Source organism: Notolepis coatsorum (genome assembly GCF_963971535.1).
Source record: "Notolepis coatsorum genome assembly, chromosome: 16".
In the NCBI taxonomy this organism is placed as follows: domain Eukaryota; kingdom Metazoa; phylum Chordata; class Actinopteri; order Aulopiformes; family Paralepididae; genus Notolepis; species Notolepis coatsorum.
Genome location: NC_140180.1, coordinates 62,360,461 through 62,379,909, shown reverse-complemented (window position 1 = coordinate 62,379,909; position 19,449 = coordinate 62,360,461). Strand labels below are relative to the sequence as shown.

The 19,449-nt window shown below is 46.7% G+C and overlaps 1 protein-coding gene across 1 annotated transcript in view; it reads left to right on the top strand.

The window, feature by feature from the left end:
* zic6 (zic family member 6) overlaps positions 1-12,057 on the top strand; it is a gene marked incomplete at its 3' end in the record, with an annotated part of 80,331 nt that extends 68,274 nt beyond the window's left edge. The window contains exons 4-5 of the mRNA XM_084332050.1: positions 11,211-11,284; positions 11,854-12,057. Coding sequence (XP_084188176.1) covers positions 11,211-11,284; positions 11,854-12,057 — 278 coding nt within the window. The remainder of the gene's footprint in view (positions 1-11,210; positions 11,285-11,853) is intronic.
* Between the last annotated feature and the right edge of the window lie 7,392 nt (positions 12,058-19,449).

The window sequence follows — 19,449 nt, the reverse complement described above, 5'->3', positions numbered from 1 at the left end:
AGACTATAAGTCTAGCCCTTCTATCAAACCCACACTAGCGAAAGGTTCACACATCGTATCCCCATCATATGTAGTGAATAAACAAACAGTTTGTAACAAAAATAGTCCCTCCCAGGAGGGACCTTTTATTTAACAAAATCATATGGCAGGCCGGGAAGGGAACATGGGGGACCAACAGAGGGAAAAGTCACTTTAGCAACGCCTGCCACGAGCCACTTGGGACTTGCCACCCCGGGGAGCCCCGGAGGGACGGTAAAGGACTGGAGGCTGGTCACGACGATCCCTACCGTCACCTCCGAGTGTGGATGGGCCGGCTGCAGTGGCCGAGGCGCCCCTCTCTCCTCCTGGCCTTCTTCGCTGAAGGGCCAGCAGTGGCGGTGGTAGCAGCGGCGGCTATGGCGGCGGAACCTCGACGACAAGCCTTCCGTCTGACTCCACCGGCGACATCGGGCGGGGGGAAATGAGGCTGGAGCACGGAACGCTCCTCCTGCATTTCCCTGCAGGTTGAGGTCATCAGCTGCAACGCCGACCCGAAGAGCCCAGCATCGGAGAGGGGTGCCGTCAGAAGTGGAGTCCTCTTCCTTTCCGGCACATGCGCCTGCTCCAGCCAAAGGTGGCACTGGGCTAGAGTGGCCAGGGCGCGTACTTTCCCAGCGGTGACGGCCTGCGGCTGGATCAGATGCAGGATGGCTCCTGCCGACTGGGCGAGCTGATCACGTTGCACTTCGGTCAGCTCCGCACTGCCCGTCATTATCCCGGACATGAATCTCGCCAGCTGCGCGATGTTAGATGTGGCAGCCAGAGATTGAGTCGCGGAGATGAATGACTGGTCACTCCAGTAAACCAACCGCCTCGCTGATTTCCCTTGGGGAACCGGCTTCCGTAACGGCTCCCACACCACCTCAGGACAAAGGAGAGCTGCCATCGGCCTATCAAGCCGAGGCACCCCCTCCTTCATACCGTCTACCAAACCCACCACCCTCGTGACTTGCACGTAGGCGGGGGTGAGGCCCGTGATGTGGGAGACCACCTGTCCCTGACGGACGTAGGCCTCCATCGAGGGGAAAAATGGGCAGACAACGCCCGTCTCTCTCACAGGATGACGTTGCCATAGATGACCTATGAGATCATCAGGGACAGGAACAGGCAGTGGCTGCGGCAGCGGCACGCCGTTTGCGACTGCCGCCGCCGCCATGAGCTCGGGGAACAAAGCACGCAGTTCCCCCTGCATACTTTCCCCCACCGAGCTCGCGTCCCTCACATTCAGCAGACTACTGGTTACAGAGCCACATTCTGATGTGGCTGATAGCAGGGCATCCCGCCGCTGAGTCGGAGGTTCTAACCCAACATCAGCGTACGAGGGACCCCAAGGAGACCTATCACCCCCCGCCAGTGTAACCTGGACGGGAGGCGGACATGTCTCCACTGGGGCCTCAAACAAGAACCCGTCTGCCTCTACCATGTAGTCCTCTGTTTCCATCGGCCACGGAGAAGCAGACGCATCCTCATCCGGCTCCAGCAACTCCCCAAAACCAGGCCGTTCGCGTCTACAAGCCACCATCTTACGACGGGAGCGAGCAGACGCAAAAAGTTTGCGTCTCAAATCCTCCGCCACCAGAGGAGCCGGCCGCAAAGGAACCAGAGCAGGAACCAGGCCATCTCACAGGAGACGGCGCTGGTGCACCAGCTCCTTGGAGAGGCAAACTACCTACCGGACGCCTACCGGGCGTGGATGCCGTCCACGACAGTGGCGTCAACCCCGCTCCAAGACGTACGGCAGAGGAGGAAATGAAGAACCGCTGGTGAAGGGTAACCCTCCGAGGTAAACATTATTACTTAGCTTTTTTCTTTGTAAAAAGTATGAGAGAAAGAAAAAAGCAAGAAAAAATGTAAACACGTAACTCAACTTTCTTCAGCTTAATAACCTTGTCAAGTGATTGATATACAGGCACTTCCTTGTGGTGAAAGTGAAGAAGGAGGCGAGTGTGGGGCCACACACCTGCTTATGAAGGTAGCGGATAGGGGTGTGGCCAGACGAATGTTGGTATGTAAAGGTACATTGTGAATTTTTATTCAGTGCAAATGCACAAAGTGAGGTTAGTGCAGATGACGCTGAGCGGAAGCTAGTATGATATAGAACCATGCTTTCCCCCCTTCACAATCAGACCAAATTTTTTTCAAATGGAAGGAAAAAGGAATAGTCTCTATAGAACACCTTTACATAGGTGGTCATTTTGCCTCATTCTCCCAACTCCAGCATAAATATGAGCTCCCCCCCACTCATTTCTTTCGATATTTACAAATTAGGAACTATGTTCATTTAAATATTCCAAATTTTGGAACTTATACACCAATTGCTGTGATATACTCCCTCATGACTACAGAGCCCAACACCAAATGCCTGATATCCAAGTTTGTAGACTCATTTACAGAACACTATATTCCATCTACACAATGCTTGAGGAGGTCCTGGGAGAGAGATATCCAGGTGGACATTCCAATAGTTCTATTAATTCCAGACATCAGTTAATTCAATTTAAGGTGATGCATAGACTTCATTATTCTTGTACAAGATTGCACTCAATATACCCCTCAGTCTCACCACTCTGTACCAGATGTAAATCTGCTGAGGGCTCACTGGGTCACCTCTTCTGGTTTTGCCCGAAGCTCCATATGTTCTGGAGTGAAGTGTTCCAATGCTACTCAAACATCTACACCCATGACTTTCCCCCAGACCCAATAGTGGCTATCTTTGGCTGGTCACATAATATGACAACACTCAATTACTCTGAGATACAGACTATACAGTATGGCATGGTAATTGCAAAGAAATGCATTTTAATGCTGTGGAACAAAGAAACAGTACCACTTTTCCAAACCTGGTTGACAGAACTCATTAATATGCTACACATGGAGAGAATACGCTATGAGAACGCAGAGCAACCCAGCGAATTTAAAGACATTTGGCAACCTTTTCTTGACTATCTATCTTAAAACTAACAAACGACTACATACACTGTAGATATCTAAAACAATGTGAATTTATAGAGCACTATTTTTAATTTTTTTGTTTTGTTTTTGCTATGTGATTGTTGTGTGATGTTTCTTCCCTCGGCTCATTGCTCTATAGGCATCAACTAAAGGGACTCTTGATGACCTGATGCTATTTTGTACAAAGACTATAACTGGACTATGTGGACTGAATGTCTATTATAGATATATATTCTCAATATCTGATTTGATATGTCCATGTCTAACACTGGTAAGAGACACGAAGGGTACTATAGGGTATAGCAGGGGTCAGCAACCTTTTTGACATGGAGTGCCTGTTTGAAATATAGTTGTAACTAGTGTGCCTCAACAATATTCCATGCATCGTAATATTTTTTTCTCATAATCAGGTATTTTTAATGATAATTTTTACATTATTACATCATTATTGTTATTGTTATTATTAACGATATTATTATGATGGTTGTATCAACCCTAAATCTGAGTTGGGGGGGGGGGGAATGCAATGCAGACAAACAGCTGCATACAGTGCGACCATTTCACTCACATTTGCCCATTCATTTTTGGACACATCACACACCATTGGTGTGTGTACTGTACGTGTGCTGTCATAGCTCTACCTACAGGCCTAATGGAGAACACCAGGATGTGAATGGAGGGTGAATGTGAGGTATATCGTGTAAATAAGTTTTGATTGATCGCAAGACTACACTGTAAAAAAAATATAATAAGTTACCAGAACTTAAAAATATTGAGTTCAGTTACTGTGCATTAAGGTTTTCAGTTTTCAATCCATAATAAGTTAACAGGCTCTGCAAATGTTACTGAATGATGTAGCAATGTATTTCCAGCTAAATTGAAATAATAAACAAATAAAGGGTCTCAATTAAATATGTGGTAGTAAAAAGAACCTGTGGGAGGATTTCAACAAGATAAATGCGACAACAGTGCAAAATAGTTCACTATAATATTTCAAAGCAAATTTTTATTTTTATTTTTATTTTTTTTTTATGCTGCCCCCTGTGCCTATGCAAATGCCCCCGCGTGCAGATGCAGGCACGCGTGCCTATGGTTGCCTACCCCTGGGGTATAGGGTATATAGGGTATATATTTTTTTAATTTTTGTGGCATGTGATGTCTTGATTTTGTCAGTCCGGTCTGTTTTGTTTGTATCTGTTAAAACACTGAATAAAAATAATATCAAGAATGTAAAAAAATTTAAAAAATTAAATAAAAATTATGTTGAATCAGCATGTCATTTAGTGGTAGCAGGCCCAATGAAATTAGGTGACTTAACCACTAAATTACATACTTATTTGTCATAATAACATGTGGTAGTCTTGATGCTCCTCATTCCAAATGAACAACAATCTAATTGGAGGACAGAGTGAAGCACTCTGGGTATTGTAGATTTTATTGTAGGGGTTGGGGAAGCCTCTATGGTAATGAAATGCCTTAGCATATCTGGTTTTCATGGAGCAAACATTGTGGACTGAACTTTGTGAAGGAGATAAAGAGAGCAGTGAATCACTCCTGGGTCATTGCCAAAGACCCACGTGTACAGGTTTTAAGAAGATATATACAGTATTGTAACAATTGAGCTAGCCTACGCTCCCCAGGCAGGTCGTTCCACTGTTTAGAGGCCCTGTTGGAAAATGCTCTGTCACCTTTTTACTTTAGTGTAGTCTGTGGAAAGTCAGTAGGACCCTGCTAGGTTGTGCACTAGCTCATATGGATTAAAGGTTGGGAATAAAGCCAGACACACGCTTACGTGGAGCTGCCTTTACGACTGTATGTCCCACAGCTCTGCCCCCAAGTGCCTTATTGCTGTAACAAAAACTGACCTCCATGACCAAATTCGTTTGAAATAAAATGCAATTACTAAAGGTAATAACTTTGATATAGTTATCAGACAAGTAAATGGACGTTGTTTTCTAAGGAAACCATACCTTTATGGGTGTGTTCATCAACGTTTCCATGGACACAGTGAATAAACACAGACACCATGAAGTGAAATAATCTCAACTCATCTTCAGTACATTTGTAAAATAGGCTAAAAGGGATAGACCTGTGGAGTCGTGATAGTTCTAAGACCTGCCTGGTTCCCGGCGGCTGGGTGGCGTAGCGGAGATTGCGCTCGTCACCAATGCAAGAGACTCCGGTATCGAATCCCAGTCTCAGCATTGCCTTCGACTTGGGCCGGCCGTCATACTGGCTCATTTGGCAGAGTCAGCGGGTGGAAGTCGATGGGTGGGGATTGGACGTTGTGGACAGCAACTCCTACAGGTCGGTTGGGTGACGCCTGCACAGCAGAGACAGGAAGTATCGGGGGCAGCGTGAGCCTCCCACCCATTACTCCTCGCCACTGAGAGTCCGCGGTGTCTGGTGAAAAGATGCGACAGGCTGCCTCCCCGTGTACCGGAGGGGACACGTGATGCAAGGCTTCTATCCTCACTACAGCCGACCAGTGGGAGGCATAGTCTAGCAACGTTCAAGACAGGGGAGGGGAGAATTGGCAATACGAAATTGGGATGGGAGAAAAATAGAAAAATGAGGAGAAAAAGTGGATAAAAAAAATAAATACCTGCCTGGTTCCAGACAAATCTTTGCCTCTGGTTAAATGCTTATGCTATTACCACAGGGGTTTCTTTTTTTTTGATACATTTTTTTTTATTATTACTTAACATGAAAACAAGACAACACAATACAATAACCATAATAACAATACACAGAACTTCACAGGGAGATAACAGAACAATAATAATAAAAGAAATAACAATTTATAAAAACAGAGTACAACATTTTAATTTGAAAGGGTTACTATCTTACAATTGGCCTTTCCCAGTATTCAGTATCGTTCCCCAGCCGTGTGGCTCTATATCAATAAGACTTATGTCTCTAATTCTCATATTGGCGCACTCTTCCAATTCCCCTCACAACCCTCACCCTCACCAAACTGAGTCATCTCAAAACGTGCATATCAGTGATGTCAGAGATTTCCAGCTGCATAACAATGTGGCAATTGTCACCAGGCCACACAGTGGTTGGAGCCCAGCCTCAAAACGGCTTAAGATCCTGAGGTCGAAAAACGCTGCCCCTGAGTACCCGACCAGAAATACAAAACAATTAACCTTTTCGAAAAACAAAAACCTACAGAGTGTTCCATAGACTCACAGGAACCGTGCAAAAGTGCCCAAACAGTGAAGAAATAGCAAAATAGCAAAATAGCTCCCCCCCAATAAAATTCCCCCAGTTAAAGTTAAGAAGGACAAGACAAAAGACAAGACAGACAAGACATTTCCTCCTCCCCCTCCCACGAGACCGCCGGACTCCCCCGAACAAGCACCTCAACCCCGCTCAGCCGCACACGGCGGTCCTGACCTTCTCAGCTGTTGCAAACCACAGGTCAATACCAGCCTGCCCCACCCCAATCACCCGCGCCGTGGATATCTCAAGATAAATCACATCCAACAGTGTTAGGGACCAGTTAATCACTGTGAGCTTCTCAGGCTCCTTCCATCTCAATGCTATTAGCTTCTTCGCTGCTGTGACGCCCGCTAGGACAACCCTTTTTAGTTGTACGGACGCGGGTAGTGTCGTTATATCGTTCAGGAGTAGCGTAACAGCTGTGAATGGGATAGTTAAGCCACACAAATCTGAAAGTTTGTCCGTTATTGACCTCCAGAAGCGGGCCACTGGTGGGCAATCCCAATACATATGCATATAAGTGCCAGCGGCCCTTTGAGAGCACAAAGTGCACCGAGAGTCGGTTACCAGTCCCATAGCAAATAGCTTCCTAGGTGTAAGATAGGTCCTATGAATATAATTAAAATTAATTTGCTGGTGATTGGGGTTGCGGGAAGACAATGCCACATTTGCCCAAACATCATCCCAGTCAAACTCCGGGTCCAACTCCGGGATATCCACACGCCAGATTGTATCCAATGACACATTTTTATATACGTGGATTGAATTAAGAGCGTATAAAAGTCTGAGACAAACCCTCTGGAGGTCGTCCTGTCCACTATGAGCCTGAGGAAGGGGTGTGGTTGCAAAGCTTGAGCCCACGGCACGCCATGCGCCCTCAGCGCTGACCTTAGTTGAAGGTAAAGAAAGAAAGACTCGCCGGGAAGATCATAAAATTCTCTTAAGTCCTGAAACGCCCGAAGGCCGTTCTTATCATAAATATCCTCCAGAGTATGAACTCCCCTCCTTTGCCATTGAGGAATACTAACCGGCTTGTGCCCAACAAGTAGTTGCTGATTATTAAAAATTGGAGAGTCCAGGTGCCATGGGCATTTAACCCCACACGACTTCTGTACATTACGCCACGTTTGGATCACGTGAGTTATGATCGGTCCATACCTCAGTCGGCATTTCGAAATAGGGACAGTGGAGTACACTACATCCTGCAATCTTAGCGGTGAAACCGCCGCCGCTTCTAAGGAGCGCCAAGATACAGCCTCTACAGGGTCTAGCCAGCACATCACCACAGGAGTTTCTTAATATAGCGGGTTTATATGGTTGACCACTCATATCTGTATTTTTATTGAATTATACCACTTGGACTAAGATGTTAAGCGTCTTAGCACGTTCCATCCACTTACATATACCGGTTGAGCTAAATATCAACTCTGGGAGAACCATGCTAATGCGCTCTAGTTTTTAGTGTTAGGGGATAGGCGGCTCCAGCGCATCATCGAGCCATGATTTCAGGCCCAATATCTCATCCTGAAAATATTCCACAATTCAGTACTACATAGTTCACAGTCTTTTCACATGTTCTCAACAATTATTTTCTAACATGTGTAACAAAGGTAGCAGACAGGGGTAGGTGGAAGGTGCAATATGGTTGTACAAGTAATCAAACACACAGTCAAATCGCTTTAGCTCCGCGCTGGACAATGGCTAGGGGCATTTATTTAAGCAAACAGGAAATTAAGAAAACCACAAAATCATACCGGCTCCCACTGGAGCACCTAACGATAGGTTATCCTATAACCTAGTTATATGATTACTGGCTGAGCGTCTCGCTCCTCGCCATTATGAGATATCTCTCATCTCCTAGCACCTACTGTGCTCACAAACAAACAATTGCACTCACATGCACGTTACCAGGCCACACCCCGCGTCCTGCTATATGACGCCGGACATGGTCACACTCTACCTTCCTCGGAAAAAGTTTCCAACACTGAAAACCCAACCAAGGGACCTCAGGGCGCTAAGAGCGAGACGCTCAGCCAGTAATCATATAACTAGGTTATAGGATAACCTATCGTTATATATCATACTGGCCATCGCGTCTCGCTCCTCGCCATTATTAGATATGGGGCAGAGCAGACGCGTGGCCCGACAAGTGTACCCCCTGAGGGCCCGTAAGCCCCAACCAGGGAGGAGGGGAGTCCCATCCACCCGCCCGTCCTAACGAAGGGGGGGAGGCAGTCAACTCCACCAAAGTGCGAAAAAAGGGGGAACCAGAGACCCCTGAAAACGCACAGCACAGGCGGGACCACGTGTGACACAGCACCCCATGGCACACACCCACACACCCCAAATGGTGGGACGCAGGAGAGGTCCCAGACCTCAGAACCACCTGGGAGACAGAACCCCCAGTCATGTCCATGAGGTGAAACTTAACGAAGGGACCCGGGGAGGACCAGGAGGCCGCAGCACAGATGTCCTCCACCGAGGCCCCCCCTAACAAGGCGGCAGAGGCCGCCACTCCACGAGTGGAGTGCGCCCTGACACCCCCAGGGGGGACCTGTCCAGCCAACGTGTAGCAAAGGGCAATGCCCTTGCACAACCAATGTGACAGGCGCTGCTTGGACAGTGCCTTACCCGCGCGATGGCCACCGTAACAAACACAGATAACGTCCCACCGGCTTGAGACGGCGAGCGCCAAGCAGGAAACGTTTCACAAGAGGGTGGCTGAACAACGTACCGCTCTCAAAACCCACATGACAAGAGGATATAGCTGCGGCGTATACCCTCACTGAAGAGGCCGACTACTGATAAGACTGAAAGAAGGAAAGAACAGCGTCCAGGGGGCAGGACACCGGATCCCAGCCCTCCACCTTACACCACTCTTGAAAAGAACGCCACTTACCCGCATAAACCGCAATAGTGGACGGAGCGTGCGCGTTTCGGATGGTGTCGACCACAGAAGGGTCAAGACCCATCCCCTCCAGACTCACCCTCTCAGCAGCCAAACCTTCAGTGGATGTCCCAGAACAGGGAACAGAGACAGAGATCATACTGGAAAACCACCTCTGAACCCTCCTCATAAAAAGGAGGCCAAGAGGAACCACATAGTGAGCAGATGCCATCATACCGAGCAGGCGCATCACGGACAGCGCCATAACTATCCTGCCAGGACGGAGCCCCCTGAGCGTGCTGAGAATATCCACTCGCCGTCGCTCTGAGAGGGTTGCCCTCATGGGCCTTGAGCTTAGAACCAAGCCCAAGTACTCCACATGTTGACTGGGAAGAGGAGTACTCTTCTTCCAGTTCACAGCAAAATCCAGACTGGTGAGGAATTCCACCACCAGCCTGGTATGAGACCTGGCGACCTCCTCCGACCGGCTGAGGAGCAGAATGTCGTCGAGATAGAAAATAACTTGTATCCCCTGACGACGTAGAGGCTCCAGTGCGGTCTCTACGCACTTGGTGAATGTTCGAGGGGCCAGAGAATAGCCGAACGGCAGCCTCTGGTATTCGTAGGCTACACCCTGAAAAAGGAAGCGAAGGAATTTCCTGTGAGGAGGGAAGATCGGGATGTGACCTCAGGTGGGGGAAACATGGCTGCTGGCTGGGGGCCTGGCCACAGTCGTTGACGAGGCCGCGCCCTCAACTCTGGCTGTGTGGTGCGAGGCGGTGTGGGGCCTAGGTCAAATACCGCCCGCGCTCCTGCGGAAAGACCAAAGAGTCCCTCTGCGGAGAGGGGAGCCCTGAGGAGAAGAAGTCTTTTCTCCTCCTCAAAGGAAGACTGCTCCAACCAAAGATGCCTGTGAACAAGAGTTGATAGCATCCTGGTCCTCCCTGCGGTCATAGCTTGCGACTGAGTTAAAAGCTGTATAACCACAAAAACACGCGATGTTTTCGACGTCGGCTGGCCCTAAGACCCCACTACCTGATACCATTGTGGACAGAAAAGCAGTCAACTGAGCAATGACACTGGTTGCTGCTAAATTCCGTCCTGCGGCGGTATAAACTTCATCAGCCCATACAGCCACCTGCCGGGCCGACTCGCCCTCTGGCGTCGGCTTCCAGGTTGGACACCGTTCAACCATGCCATGGCAAAGGACCGATGCTACCTGGCCCTCAAGCCACGGCACACCTGCCTTGCGCCCTGTTGTCAGCCCATCCACCCGTAAAAGGGGTAAATAAGCCTCAGCAAAACCCCCCACATTAGACACCGATTGACCTTCAGCAATGAACCGGTTAAGAGGAGGGAAGAGTGGAGACAGCCCATGGCGGGGAACAAAGGAACAGTGACCCAGAATCGTAGCATTAGCATTAGTCGCACGCTCCAGGATAGCTTAGAAAACATCCAATTCAGAGTCATGATGACCATGTTTACCCAAATATCCTGCCCCTCGCGCCAATACACAACTCGGCTGTCTCATGGGACAACGAGCAGTATCACAAATGATAGCATCAATGCCTGGTAGCGCAGACCCTACCTGTGCGTGACGTAGCTCGACTGCTAGCCGTCGGGCGACGTCCCTCGATCCGCTGTCACGAGATGAGGAAACCCCAGGCCAGGTCCGATGCGCTGTTAGGATGTGCCGAGAAGATTCCAGGGGCTGGTGAACCTCCGGCGAAAACCCAACATTGTGTAATTTCTCCCTCCGTTTCATAACAACTAGTTCACGGAGTGCACTGCAACGTCTGTGTTGGAAACAAAAAAAGAGGAAGGTAGAGTGTGACCATGTCCGCCGTCATATAGCAGGACGCGGGGGCGTGGCCTGGTCACGTGCATGTGAGTGCAATTGTTTGTTCGTGAGCACAGTAGATGCTAGGAGATAAGAAATATCTCATAATGGCGAGGAGCGAGACGCAATGGCCAGTATGATATATAACTGCCTTCACTATAGTCCAGTCTCTATCTAGGCCGGGCCGCTGTCCGGCTTACCGGTTGTCAACTCACGGTTGCAGATGTCTCCCCACAGCTCTCTCACTCAATCTCTCCGGGACAGGGCATCTGCGTTCCTGTGTTTCGCTCCCGACCTTGTATTTCTTGCGAGAGTACGGCTCCTACTCCCACCCAGGGGTGCGTTGGTTATTTCAAAGCTGGTTGCACTGTGTTTTAATGATGCGCACGCATGCGCATAAATGTTCCCTTGTGTGCGCACAGACTAAAGACAATGCCTAATTGCCTCTAGGAAAGGAATGTAACACATTTCATTCACAAGTTGTGTGTGAATGTATCTGAGAACGTATTTTAAACACACCTGACGACCTGCGCTATTGTTATGCAAAGTAGCCAGGTGGGTACTTGGCGAGTTGGCACATCAGTCAAGTGTAGCGCATTCCTGTGTGCACGTGCGTGCACATCCATGCATGTGTGTGCGCGTGCTTCTACTCACAGAGCCGGTTGCTAGGCGTGCAACCCCGTCCCATGAGCAACGCACCCCTGCTCCCACCTCTGATGCATCCGTTTGACCAATCGTCTCCTGCGTGAAATCCATTGTGACCAGAATGGGCCTTGCACCAAGCACCTCTCTGGGACCTTGGAACGCTTTCTGGGGAATACACCTTGGGGGGAGGGAGTACACGTTTACATCTTTTTGAAGTTATATTACATTAAGTTCTCTCGCTCACCTTTTCCCTCCGGTATAGTTTCTCATAGAGGGGGCAGTCTCTGCCAACCAGCACCGGGACAGGGAGACGGGGAACCACTCCCACCTTCAGTTCACAGGTACCCTGAGGTGTGGTGAGCTGAATTTTACCCACTGGATATTCCCTGGTATCCCCATGAATACAGGACACAGGTATCGACTCACCAGGTTCCAGCTGGTCAAGGAGATGGGGTTGGACCAGTGAGACTGAACTACCTGAATCCACAAGTGCTCCTGCATCCTTTCCATTTATTTTTACCGGCACCATTTGGGGAGGGGAGCATTCGGTGGCCCAACAGGCATCCAGTAGGTGGTAAGGCTTCCCTGAGCCTCCATCGGCCAAGGCTGCAGTAGGCATGGACTCATCCCTTGTGGGGCAGTCCCAGGCCAGGTGTCCCACCTCTCCACACTCAAAGAACCTCCTCCCATCCCCAAGTACAGGGAAGCGTCTGCGTCTCAACACCTCGTCTTCTTGCGCTGATTCTTTTTTCCACACTGGGGCCTTCTCCATGACTTTCCCGTTTTTCTCAGCCTCTGATCGCTCAGTCCTTCCCGACTCCAGCAGTTCAATTGTGACCTGGTGGCTTTCAACCAGATTGACCAGATCATCAATCACAGTTGGGTTACCATGGCTCACGATTTTCTTGGTATCATAGGGTAATGTACGGATACATTTGTCCATAACAACTCGCTTCAACACACTCACCCCCTCTGGGTCATTAGTCAGCCAGGATTTATCCAAATGAGCTAGGTCATACACCTGGGCTCTGGCAGACATCTCTGGAGTGTATTTCCCCTGATGGAACTTTTGAGCTCGAGCATGCAGGCTATAACCATACTTAGCCAAAATCTCTTTCTTTAGATGGGTATATATTTGAGCTTGTTCAGGGGGGAGGTCAAGATAGGCTGCTGTGCAGGCCCGTGAGAAAAGGTCCAATGAGATCTGCCCAGGTGTCCTCAGCCCACTGCTCCCTGGTGGCTGTTCATTCAAATGCAAGAAAATATGCCTCCACATCATCGTTTTCAGTCATCTTGGGGATAAATCTGCTCGGGTTGGGTTGACCGACAGCTCCACTGTGCTGGGTAGGGGCTGGCGCCATACCTCTCTTTATCTCTGCATAAATGAGAGCATTCTGCTGCCTTTGTTCTGCCATGAGCTCATGGTGCATAGCCTTCTGCTCCTCATTGGCCTTTAACAGCTGCATCACAAGGTTCTCCATGCTACTCCTAACAGTGTTTGATTATTGTACAAACTAATTGCATTGCCCGCAATCTCCACCAATGTAACAAATGTAGCAGACAGGGGTAGGTGGAAGGTGCAATATGGTTGTACAAGTAATCAAACACAGTCAAATCGCTTTAGCTCCCCGCTGGACAATGGCCAGGGGCATTTATTTAAGCAAACAGAAAATTAAGAAAACGACAAAATCATACCGGCTCCCACTGGAGCACCTAACTGCCTTCACTGTAGTCCAGTCCCTAACTAGGCCGGGCCGCTGTCCAGCTTACCGGTTGTCAACTCACGGTTGCAGGTGTCTCCCCACAGCTCTCACACTCTTCATTCCAAGACACACTCTGAGGCTCTTTGTCGGTTCTCTCTGAGAGGCACGCTGATTGCTGATTGAGAGACTCCCTCCACTGGGAGGAGCCAACAGGCAGGAACATAGCAGCCATCAATCACTATTCCCCTCAGCACTTACACATGTATAATGTATTTCCCAGACTTTCAAGTCCCTATAAATGGTGTTATAACGATTACCAACACAGTTTAGCTCAAAGCCGCCCCATTGTTTTCATTGGTTTAAATGTCCAGTGCCAACTGCGGATTTCACCATGCCATCTCGAAGGTGACAGAGCATAACTATGCATCATCCCCTGTTGGGGTTGCCAGGTTGGTTATTACCAGGGTTTCCGCTAGCAAATGTTTTGGCCGGCCAACATGGCCGACAAGATTCTAATTTGCCGACCAAATGTATAGTTTAACGGCCATATCATGTAATACATGATGTAATACATGATAGTCATACAAAAAATGCATAAACACATGGTTAGGCTGCGGCTATACACTGAACGGATAGACGTTTTACAGAAGGTATTAGGTTTGTTCCTTTTGAAATTAGAACATAACCGTGCCCTTGCAGAAACAACAGCTTTGCAGATGGTAACGTATCAGTCACTTCCAAAAGTTAATATTCTCAGAACTTTTTTGTCGATCAAAACGGCCATAAATCTGGCGGAGATGGACACAGTGTCAACCCTGTCCGACAAATGGATACTGTACTTCTCATTAAATAAATGAAAAATTACGTAGACAGACAACGGGCCATGATGGCCGTTAAGATTTATATTTGCTGGCCAATTGAAATTCTAGGCTTGTGTTAGGAATAGTTAGGATTCCTATGAAAGAGCTAGCAGAATGCTACAATATGATTGGCACCATGCACACATGTTTAAGTGAATACTAACATGTTTTTGACCAAATCATTTTCTAGCGCCATACCCACCTTGTTCTTGGCCAGGGACACGACACCGTGTGTGGTATGGTCCAGAGGATCAGTCTAGCATAGATGTGATATAAGATGGCACTTTTTCAATAAGGGCCTCATAGATAAACAAATACATGGCTATCATATCTCAGACAGATGACCAGCCAACACTTTTTCACACAGGATGTAATGAAGAGTGCTATACACATCGCCAGTAATAAACCTAAGAGCAGAATGATTAACAGCATTCAAAGGCTTAAGAGTAGAGGCAGAGGAATACCTATAAATCACAATCACATAATGTAGTGTTAGGTAACCACACAGGTACATTATTTTAAAGTGAAAGAACACTAGATCAAAATACACATACATCTGGCAAGTGGAAGCATTATTAAAGGGTTGGTTCAGATTTTCAACAAGGGACACTTCACTTAAAAACAACGGCAATTTATTTTGCACATAATCTCACACATATCCCAAGGCTCTAAACTGTTTTGCACATATTCATTTAGTTTGACAGTTATTGAGAGTTAACGAGTTTGAATATCTCCTCCTGTGATTTCATCAGAGGACACTGAATCTTTGTGTTGTATTAATTAAAGGTCAATGGAATTATAGATGTGGTTATAGGCAGTAATCCTTACCTTTATTTTTTCATCTATAGAGTTCAGAGTGAACCGGGAATCTCTTGGTAATTCACTTTCTCCAAGAAACAAAATAGTACCAAGTGATTTATTACGTTACCATTGACTGAAAGAAGGCTCATTGTCTGGTCAATGTAACATAATAAGGAGACGGTAGCCAAAGTAACCAACAAAATATATTTAATTAATAGTTACCATGATTTGTGAACAGAAAGGAATATAAAATAATGACAAACAAAAACACAGAACTGCACAGACAGGATCAGCATCAGACACAGGGAAAGACAGAACAGTTATACATGAGGGAGTGACAAGACAAGACACACCTGGGTTGATTACAAATGGGTACACCTGGGAGGGAAACGATAAGGACTACAAGATCAGGACAGGGAACTACAGCTAGACATAACACATCACACTGGGAACGCCTGATCAAGGCACACACATGCAGAGTCAGACCCCACACATAACATGATTGCAGAATCGAGAGTGCTGGAGGATGATGATTTTGTGTTAATAATAGGTAGGCTAACTCTTTTGCATGCATCTTGTGGTGTTGGTTAAAACATTTTGGTTTCAAGACCCCATTTGCTTTTGGTTCGCTTATAGATAGAATTATGCATCCTAATGAACATAAAATTGGGATCCTACATTGGCAAATGTTATGAAATACTATGCGTTTTTATATTTACTGTCAGTGATTAATTATGCGCTACTGTGACTTGAATTTAGCGTGTGAGGTATTTGTTTAGTGTTACAAGGTTATTTGGTTATTTTGAACTTACCAGCAGCAAAAATAATAACCTTGTGACTATGAAAAATTACACATTTGGAAATATATGGAAAAATATCAGCAAGAAATCTGCTTATTCACAATATTTTGTGTCTTTTCTTCCCTTTGGTCTGATTGCTTTCACACTTGAAATGAACCAGTTTAGGGTTCACTTGGAAGTGCCCTTCAGAAGAAGTGCTCACCATCCAATCACCAAAAAGTGCAATTCTTGATATGTTTTTTAAACCAAATCACAGCATGCATTTGATATCATGCTGTGATTGGATGAGATGTTCTTCACACTGGCTTCCCTCTCTACTGTTCGTCAGTGTCAAGTTGTTAGCTAGAACCTAACGTTATACTAGCGATCCTTATTGTCGCTAGTCGGTTGGAAATCAGTGAATATAATCGGACAGAATTTTCAAAGGCATATGAAACTTGTATATGTTCTTCAAGGTTTTGGTATCTTAATGGGATATATTGGAAGGATTTTTGTCCATGTTTATCAATCCATGTTTAAATCAATCAAACATTTTAAGATTTTGCACCAAATCTGTGTAACAAATGCTGCAACAAGTTATGAGACATAATTGAGCGGCAATCACAAGGCATAAATATAATGTCCCAAGCCTCTATACACTCAGAATTTTAATAATTGGAATAGGTGAGATTCAAAACATGTTTATTGCATATTAACCACTTAATCCCTAAGACTTTTTCAAGGTGGTTCCAATGTCAAAGTCAGCAGTAGGTGCCACATATAAGTGTCATACACCATATGACTGCTCACAGGTACCCAGAAGAGAGCTCACATCACCCCTGTTCTTGCCTCCCTTCACTGGCTCCCGGTGCGCTACAGAATAGAATTCAAGGTTCTCCTATTGGTCTACAAAGCCCTTAATGGTAAGGCCCCTGCTTACCTAGCTGAGCAGACCTCCTCACCCCCTATACCAACGTCAGGGCCCTCAGATCGGCTGACAATGGTCTCTTAACCACCCGTAGGTCTACTTTCAAGTCTAGGGGGGGCGTGCTTTTGTGGTCGCAGCCTCTGACCGCTGGAACAGCATCCCCATGTCCATTAAATCTGCCCCCTCCATCAAGTCTTTTAAATCGAAACTCAAAACTCACCTATACCGCCTGGCCTTCCTGACTCACTTTGACTCTTGCCTTGCTTGTTGACGTGTTGTTTTGTTTCCTTGTCTATCCGTTGGCTTTTTTTTTTATTAATTTTTTTTATTCTATACTTTTCTTTGTTCTTAGCTATGTGAAGCACTTTGGTTGACAAGTGTCATGTCTAAATGTGCTATATAAATACATTTGATTGATTGATTGATTGATTGATTGATTGATATGACCCCTTGTGAGCTTTTGTTTTGAATAATTCCAACAAAAAACTTTATTTTCTCACAGTCCTTTTTTTTTATCTACTTTTTCTTCCCATTTTCTATTTTTCTCCCTTCCCCAATTTCGTATTGTCCAATTCTACCCTCCCCTGTCTCGAACGCTGTTGGCCATGCATCCCACAATGTGGACGAAGCCTTGTATCACGTGTCCCCTCCGGTACTCGAGGAGGCAGCCGTCGCATCTTTTCACCTGAACAGCGCGATCTCTCAGCGGCGAGGGTCTGCGTGGGAGGGACACGCCGCCCTCGTTGCTTCCTGATTCTACTGCGCAGGCGCACCAACCGACCTGTAGGAGTCGCTGTCCACAACGTCCGATCCCCACCCACCAGCTTCCCACCCCCTAATACTGCCAATTGTATTAGTATGAACGACCATCCAAGCTGGTAGCAACGCCAAGAGCTGGGCTCGAACCCAGCATCTCCTGCATTGGTGGTGAGCGCCTTGCCCACTGCGCCCTATTTTTCTCACAGTCCTATTACCTTTCCCACTCTGATGATAGTGTTCATGTTCACAAATAGCAACAATAAAAATAATAGGCTAACTTGCAAATTCGCATTGAAAACATGTGTCCATTCCCCTGTCAGAACTCATGGGAGATGATCATTTAGAGGCTCTCTAACCTTCCCCCCCTTACAAATAAGTAGCATTGTATTAAAAAAAAATGAATAAAAAAGGTACGGTGATGGTAGTGACCAAATCATTATTGAAATACCATGATATTACCATTGGTATCATGGTTTAAATACCATGGTATAAGTACAAAAGTGGTACCGTGGTGATAAATGATGATGAATGATGATGATGATTTAACTTTAAAGGAACACTTTTTGGGAAATACACTTATTTACCATCTTCCCCAGACAAGAATCAGTAGAATCTCTGTATGTCCAGTAGCCCCAGATAGAGGTCCAGGTGCATGCTAGCCAGTCCCGGCGGCATGGGCGGGCATTGAGGGTCCGGGCCCGCCCACTGAGTCAGCTGTGCCCACCCTGGCTCTGTTCCTAGGATGATGACGGAATGACCCGCCCTACTCTGCCTCTGATTGGCGTACACTGATACTCCTACTCTATAACTCTAACCCTAACCAATCTCACTCCTCATGTCTAAAACCTAGCCAATCCAATGAACAAAGGCAACGTACTAGCCAATCACAGGCAGAGTAGTGTGGGTCATTGACTCATGCCATCGCCATCTTAGGAACATTAGCAAAAATATGGATCATGGATATCAGGAGTTAAAAAAAAATAAGTATGGCAGCTGGGTCATCAGAGGAGAGTCATGAGGAAACGGGCAGTGCGGGAGGATGTGCCAGTTCGAATAACAACACCACTGAAGCTAGCCTTCATTGAAGATATATATCCGTTCAGTCTGTTTTTGTATAAGTGAATGTTCTTAACCACTTAAGGATCGGTATTCAGGCGGTAATCGCGCGCACGTCGCAGCACTTTGCGCTCGTTTGTCGGCTCCGGGCTGCTTTTTCGCCGATCAACCAATACATTGTTGAAAAGTTGAATCTGCTGCCTTTCGATCGTCACCTCACTCAACGTATTGTGTGATTCCATTCTCGTGTTACAAGACTAAACATCCGGCGAGCGTCATTTGACAAGCCGTGACCACGTCCGGTTGTGAATGGTCCTGAACTGACCAGTCACCGCTGATGGTGAAAATGATTGACCATCGTTGTAGCCAAGGAGCGGTTGCTCCGAAAGCGATCTCAGATGGGCGCTGAGAGTGGGGGAAGGTTTGATTGATTGATTGAAAATGTTATTAACAGATTGAAGAATGGGTACAATACAGTACAACTCAATACACACAATTGTTAAGGGGATGCAGACCAGAGAAAGACTTTCGTCTTGTTTACATCAGGGTCCCCCATTTTCAATTAATCAAAACATATATGACATACATGACATACAAATAGACAGTACTGCTACATCCAGGGGAGTAGCTGGGGGGGGGGGGGGGAGGTTAGGATGATTCCAAGGGCCCAGCACTGGGTGGGGGCCCAGAGAACACTATTATTATCTTTTTATTAATATGGTTTTATTATTATCCTAAAGTAAGTTAATGTAGATGACTCAAAAGTAAAATTGCCTGTATTATAAAAAGAAATTGGTAAAAACCATATTATTATGCATATTATGCCCCAAATTCTTTAAGCTTGCGCGCTGCTGTGCGCTCGCATGGATTGGGGGCCCACAAATAGATTCTTTCATGGGGCCCAGAATCTCCAGCTACACCCCTGGCTACATCTATACATTTATGACATACCAGATTTACAAATACAGTACT